Source organism: Rutidosis leptorrhynchoides, chromosome 9, assembly GCF_046630445.1.
Source record: "Rutidosis leptorrhynchoides isolate AG116_Rl617_1_P2 chromosome 9, CSIRO_AGI_Rlap_v1, whole genome shotgun sequence".
NCBI lineage: Eukaryota > Viridiplantae > Streptophyta > Magnoliopsida > Asterales > Asteraceae > Rutidosis > Rutidosis leptorrhynchoides.
Window position 1 is genome coordinate 299910697 of NC_092341.1, and position 6608 is coordinate 299917304.

Genomic DNA, 6608 nt, shown 5'->3' on the forward strand with positions numbered 1-6608 from the left:
ACTTGTTAAAAATTCAAATGCTGAATTTGATGGGCCATCATATTATTTGATCGGAAAAGGCCCATTGGACCGATATGACATAGCCCATGTTGCATTACCAAATCGGGCATTCATCTGCTACTCCAATTTCGATCCGTTTCCAAACCATGGCTATCTCTCATCGCCGATCCATCATTTACCAAACTCCACCTCAATCGCTCCGCCGTCAACCTCCGCACCGCCCTTTTCTTCACCGCTTTCGACACCTCAACATACAAACACCACCTCCTCACCGCCGCACCTGATGGTGGCTCCGTCACTCATCTCATCACACATCACGACGCTCCTTCTACTGAGCGACATTCCACAGAAGCAGAACATTTACACGGTTTGATTATTCACGTGTGGAAACGGATTTGTTGAAAATAATTTTGCATTTGTTATTAACCCTAGCACTCGTAATGTTTATAAATTACCTGGTGTGGCTTCGATACCAAAATACACTTTTGGATCGGTGCATATATGCTATATGTTCGGTTTCGATGAGTCAAGAAATGAACATAAGGTTCTGCATATTAGGATGCTCGGTCTAAAACGGTTACAGCCTTTTAGACCAGCTACTATCGAGTTTATGATATTCTCTTTGTCGGATTATTCGTGGAGAACAATCGATGCGACACTTCCAATCGATATTAGTGGTGAGCATTGGTACTATGGGACGAAAAGTAGTGTTTGTGTTAATAGTGTGATACATGTGATGCTTCAAAGTCTGAATGAAATTTTGGCGTTTGATTTGAGAACGGAGAAGTTTGAGATAATTAAGATTCCTGAGGATGCTCTACCTATTGAATTAGCTACTCGGTATATTCGAAATGGTAGGACTTGTTTGAAATTCAACAAACCTTCGATAATGAAAGTTAATGGATTGTTAGGAGTTCTTTGTTCTGATCGTGTGGTGGCAACTAACGAAATGCATTTGTGGATATTACAAGATTATGATAATCGTGTTTGGGTTAGAGAAACTATTACGTTCCCCAAGTCTTGGGTAGAATTAGATGGGCCGTTTCCTTTGGATTCTCTTGATAGGGACAAGATTATGTTTTCACCAAAAAGATTGTCTAAGAATATGATGGGATCATCGATCTGTTTATGACATGAATATGGGAAGTTTTGAACCTGTAAAGTTTTCTTCCTCGTAAGTTTCTACGTTCTAAAAACACGGATTTCCATAGAGTTAGAAGTTATGTTGAAAACATTTTGCCTTTACCAATGAATGTGTCAATGACTTCCTAATTCATTAACTGGTAGTTGATGATAGCTATATGTTATGTTGTAATTCTGGCCCTGGGTATTGTTTATAAAACTTTGATCTTGTTCATTTTAAGCTGTATGTTGTTTTGTAATTTATGGCCCTGGGTATTTTGGTTAAAAAAAAACATTGATGTTGTTTAATTTAAGGGATGCAATCATTTGATCATATAGTCTATTGCAGAATGTTGACATATCATCTAATTCTTGTTTGCTTTATTTGATTATCTGTATAATGTATTTAGTTCGGTCTTTCTAGATATGGATCTTAAGTTAAGGCTATGATTATGTGAATTAACGGATGTTCTCGCTGAAGTAAGGTAACGCAATTACTGTATATTCGGAATTTGCACAAGATTTTAAGATAACCTGCCAATGTCGAGTGTGATCTATCATCATCTATGGGTGTATAAAGGTAGGTGATTTCAATTCTGCTCTCAAGTTTCAATTTTAAGTTATTTGTTAGTTTTTGTTTGTGTTGTTTTCCTGCTGTTATTGTAGTATCATGTCTGAAGTAAATTTTTAGTGTTCCAATCACTACCCTTAATACAATGTTGATTTGTTGATGTTATATTTGAAGTTACAGTTCATATGTTAAAAGTATTGTACCAACAACAGTATGTAAGTTGTGCATAATGTAACAATCGAAATCATGAAAGCCTCTCGAGACTCCATCTGATGTCAATACTTAAATTTCGACGCTCTTTATGTTGAATATAAACATGTCAATGTTTTTGTGTTATATGAATGTTAAATTAAAAGATGACAGAGTCAACGAGAGCATGTTAATGTATATAACTTGTATAACATTATTGATGATATCTATTTTGTTGTAACCGGTCATTGATGATAGCTATTGACTCGTCATTTTTAAAAGTGATTATATAATTGCAGGCATCCGACTATGTCGTTTTGATTTTATAGGTTACTTGTATTTAAAAACGATTTTATAGCTCTACTATATTATATTTTTTTCATACATACTAAATTCGACTAAAAACTCATCGTCAAAATGTAAATGCACTTGTACTAGGAAAATAGCTAAATTGGTACTCCGTATAAATAACTTTAGGTACGAAATACCTTTGTATATATGTTATTTCACCTATTTTTGGTTAATTTTTATTCAAATTTGGTATATATGGATCAATATCTCATTTAGATGGGGTACAAATTCGTTATCAAATATCAGTGGGATATTTGATGGCCCTTTATTTTTGTATGGCCCTCTAATTTTGGCAATGTCGTTGGGCTTTTTCAAGTGGACAAGTAATGTGTAAGTTGAACTTGACGTTTCTGTACTTGACAATTTTTGACTATTTTGTGAAAAAATTATTATTTATTTTATTCCTGTTTTTTGTTATAAAAAAATATCAGTGGGATATAAACACATATATTTAACCTCGAGTGACCTCAAATATTAGTTGGAACCATATTAAACAATTTGAAGCACATAAAATCGTACGAGATTCTTTATTCGCATCGAATGCAATAATGGATTCCAGGGCATATGGACTACAAGGGTATCATTGCCTGACTCTCAAGGTGATGTCGATGTCGGGATATGAAAGTTCGAATGGAACGGTAAATTGACTAGTAAATTCTCAATGACGTTTTAAAGTTTTAAGTTTGTCCAAGTCATGCCGATTGCAAGAGGTCACAAGGCCTTGCAAAGGGATTTTGACAATTTAATTTTTCTAGAGCGAAATATTATAATGTGTTTGAAAAATGAGCGTTATGATTAATAACTCGAATTTAATGGCTCATAATATCATATTATTTGCTTGTCCAGGCCCATTGAACCGACCCTGAAATAGATCATGTTTATTGATCGGGTGACTTTTTTGCTCCGTTAGTCCATGTACTATACCCCATATTGCTAATAGCGTCCCTCGATTTTTTTTTTTGCTTTTAGAATCCTTTGTTTTTCAAAATTTACAATCAACATTTCTCCGTCTAAATTCCGTTAAAAGTTCCGTTAACCATTGAAATGTGTCATACATGTGAGCGTATCGTCTTTTCTCTTTTCTTCATCAAAAACAAGGGACCACCGGCGCAACTATGATATATATATTTTTAATTTATAAATTTATAATAATAAAAATAAAAATCTATATTCATCTTCATCTTTATCGTGATCATCTTTTACCTACATACACATATTAACCTAAACCCAAAATAATCAACTTAAACCTAAAATAAGAACCAAATTAAATCAAAAACCAAATCAACATCCTCACCGTGATGCAATTGTCTCGGCTTCATTAAAGAACAAAACCTAGGCTCCAGAATCCCAAATTTGGCACAAACCCGCTAGAATTGACGGAATTACGAATTAATTCGGATCTTTAGGTTTGTAGTGTCGCCAATTAAAAGCTAATGTAAAGAAATTAGAGTGCTTTTTTAAATCAATTCATCCTTAATATCCATTAGCTTTTCAAATTCTTCTTCAAACCAACATTTATCTTCATCATCTTTAAGTTGATTATCTTCATCATGACAAACTCATAATTTTACTTTTATGAATTATTAAATCAAAATTAGGGTTGTAATTTGGAAGCTCTAGATTAAGATGAAAAGATGAGTAAAAAGATGATTTTACCCTCACATACGTTGTACATGTCAGACTTAATGAATTTTTAACAGAAGTTTGACGGATGTATACTGATTGCAAATTTTTAGAAAACAAAGAATTCTAAGCATAAGCATACAACAGCCCCAAAACTTAAATCGGAAATTGCTTCCATCTCCGATAGAATTAGAAGCAGCCACCTACACCTTTGAACTCGCAGAATTTTTCTGAACCTGAGAGTACGAATTTTGCCGGCAAGCGCCCCGAAACGCGCCGCCACGCGCCGCCTACTCAGATCGCCGGAATTTTTATTCCCGGTTACTTTTTCTTTTTTCGCAGGTAACTAAACTAAACGGGTCTACTAGCAAGAGCTTTTAGTAAACAAGAAACTTCGCCAATTCCTCCGCTTGCTGCTGCCGAAAATCGCTACTGCCGAAAACCTCCCTTGCCGGAGAATCCTTGTCTATACAAGGCTTTGTTTGTTTCTCTGATCTTTTTTCCTTAAGCCCTACTTGTTTTAATTAGTCTTTTGCTGTATTGTTTACTAATTTTTTTAGCTTTACTTGGCTGTGGTTATTAATATCCCTAACTATTATTAGCTTACTACTGTATTACTAATTACTAATTTTCGTGCTTTTATTTTCCATATTTTTTTAGTCTATTTCTTTATGTGCCTTATTTGCTTTACTTTCATAGTGCTATATTATTTATTATTGTCATAGCGTTTTATGATTTTTACTAATTAGTCCTTTTCCTTTGTGTTATCTGTAGACTTTTTTATCGGTATTAAATTTTTACCTAGAGTCTTGTTTTTTATATCGGTACAGTTATTACTAGTTGCATTTTCTCCGGTCTTTTTTCGCTCGTTTCATAGGGAGAGATAGACTCTAGTCGTTCTCATGGTTACTTGAGGTCATGTCCTTCGAGCTCTGGGGGCAGGTTTGTAGGATTTAGAAGCGGTAATAGGGTAGCGAAGCCGGTCAGGTTTGTAGGATTTAGAAGCGGTAATAGGGTAGCGAAGCCGGTTAGGATTAGAGCAGGTAGTTGAAATGTGGGTACTTTGACCGGCAAACATTATGAACTAGTGGAGACTTTACGTAAACGTAAAGTGGACATTTTGTGTGTCCAAGAGACTAGGTGGAAGGGTCGAGGGGCGGTTAAGATCCAGGACTACAAGCTGTGGTTCTCGGGATCGAGAGCAGCTAGAAACGGTGTTGGAATTTTAATTGGCCCACCATATAACAAGAATGTCGTGGATGTGAGTAGACGGGGCGATAGGATTATGTCGGTTAGGTTAGTAATCCAGGAGGTGACCTACACAGTCATTAGCGCTTACGCCCTGCATGCGGGCCTTGGCGCAGCTGAAAAGAGACACTTCTGGGAATCGTTAAACGAGGTAGTGAGGATGTGCCATCCAGACCATCGATTACTTATTGGGGGGGATCTAAATGGTCATATAGGAACGAATGCTGAGGGTTATCAGGGTGCCCATGGGGGCTTTGGGTACGGAGTAAGAAATGAGGAAGGGCTCTATATTCTCGATTTTGTTGTTGCTCACGATTTGGTTGTTGCAAATTCGTTCTTCAAGAAGACGAATGCTCAGCTAGCAACTTTTCATAGCGGGGGTCATTGTACCCAGATTGACTATTTGTTACTCCGCAAAGGGGATCTTAGGTCATGTGGGGACTGTAAGGCCCTGACGGACTTAACATGCTCCTCCCAGCACAGATTGTTGGTCATGGATTTGGTTCTTCGGAGACGGGTCACTAAGAACGTAAGGCCCGTCCAACCTAAAATCCTATGGAAGAAGTTGAACGGAGAGAAGGCAGAGACTTTTAAAACTTTGGTTGTTGAAAGAGTCGAGGCAGAAGTGGAAATGTCATCTCATAATGAGGCGGACCAGATGTGGACTTTTCTGGCGTCCACCATTAGAGAGGCAGCCAAGGAAGCCTTAGGTGTGGCAGTAGGAACATCGAGAGGACATAGGTCGGATAGAGAATCATGGTGGCTTAGTGACGAGGTTCAAAGCAAAGTCGCGATTAAGCAACTAAGATTTAGAGAGCTCATCACTTGTCGGGAGGGGACTCCGGCGGGTAGAACTAGGGTTGAAGAGAGATACAAAGAAGCCAAAAGAGAAGCTAAGAAAGCTGTAGCCCGTGCAAAAAATAAGGCATATGAAGATTTATATAGGAAACTAAACTCCAAAGAAGGAGCAAATGATATCTACAGGATAGCCAAAGCTAGGGAGCGAAGGCGCAGGGACCTTGATAACATCAAGTTTATCAAAAATGAGGCTGGTCAAACCTTAGTAAAGGAAGATGAAATTCGGAAAAGATGGGAAGAGTATTTCTCATCCCTTTTCTCTGGAGGAAGACCTGAATGTCTCGAAGATCCGCAAGATTCTGAATAGAACAATCTCAGAACAACATTGATTGTGGGAGGATCAACCAAGAGGAAGTAAGATCGGCACTACAAAAGATGGGGAGAAATAAAGCTGCAGGTCCGGATCAGATCCCCGTTGAGGCGTGGCGTTGCCTCGACGACGATGGTATTAGGTGGTTGACTTGCCTTTTCAACAAGACGTATCAAAGCTCTAAAATGCCCATGGAATGGAGAGTGAGCGAGATTATTCCCATCTATAAGAACAAGGGGGATGCTCAAACCTGCGGCAACTATAGAGGCATAAAATTACTTAGTCATACTATGAAGCTTTGGGAGAGAGTGATCGAGACTAGACTTCGACGCGTAA

The 6608-nt window shown here is 37.6% G+C and overlaps 2 protein-coding genes across 2 annotated transcripts; both read left to right on the forward strand.

Annotated features, from left to right (window-relative positions):
- Nucleotides 1-508: 508 nt before the first annotated feature.
- LOC139868905 (F-box protein At1g30790-like) lies at nucleotides 509-1132 on the forward strand. The gene has a single exon (XM_071857243.1). The coding sequence runs from the start codon at nucleotides 509-511 to the stop codon at nucleotides 1130-1132; it is 624 nt and encodes a 207-aa protein (XP_071713344.1).
- A 1649-nt stretch (nucleotides 1133-2781) lies between these two features.
- LOC139868906 (uncharacterized) lies at nucleotides 2782-6269 on the forward strand. Its single transcript, XM_071857244.1, has 3 exons — nucleotides 2782-2871; nucleotides 4734-4899; nucleotides 4990-6269. The coding sequence occupies exons 1-3, from the start codon at nucleotides 2782-2784 to the stop codon at nucleotides 6267-6269; spliced, it is 1536 nt and encodes a 511-aa protein (XP_071713345.1).
- Nucleotides 6270-6608: the final 339 nt, after the last annotated feature.

What these genes read in the sequence shown, in the direction of transcription:
- LOC139868905 (XM_071857243.1), top strand. Translation starts at nt 509, where the DNA reads ATGTTCGGTTTCGATGAGTCAAGAAATGAACATAAGGTTCTGCATATT.
- LOC139868906 (XM_071857244.1), top strand. Translation starts at nt 2,782, where the DNA reads ATGGATTCCAGGGCATATGGACTACAAGGGTATCATTGCCTGACTCTC. An exon ending in ATGAAAGTTCGAATGGAACG is followed by an intron (nt 2,872 to 4,733) that starts GTAAATTGACTA and finishes CTCGTTTCATAG; the next exon opens with GGAGAGATAGACTCTAGTCG. An exon ending in GCCGGTTAGGATTAGAGCAG is followed by an intron (nt 4,900 to 4,989) that starts GTAGTTGAAATG and finishes TGTGTGTCCAAG; the next exon opens with AGACTAGGTGGAAGGGTCGA.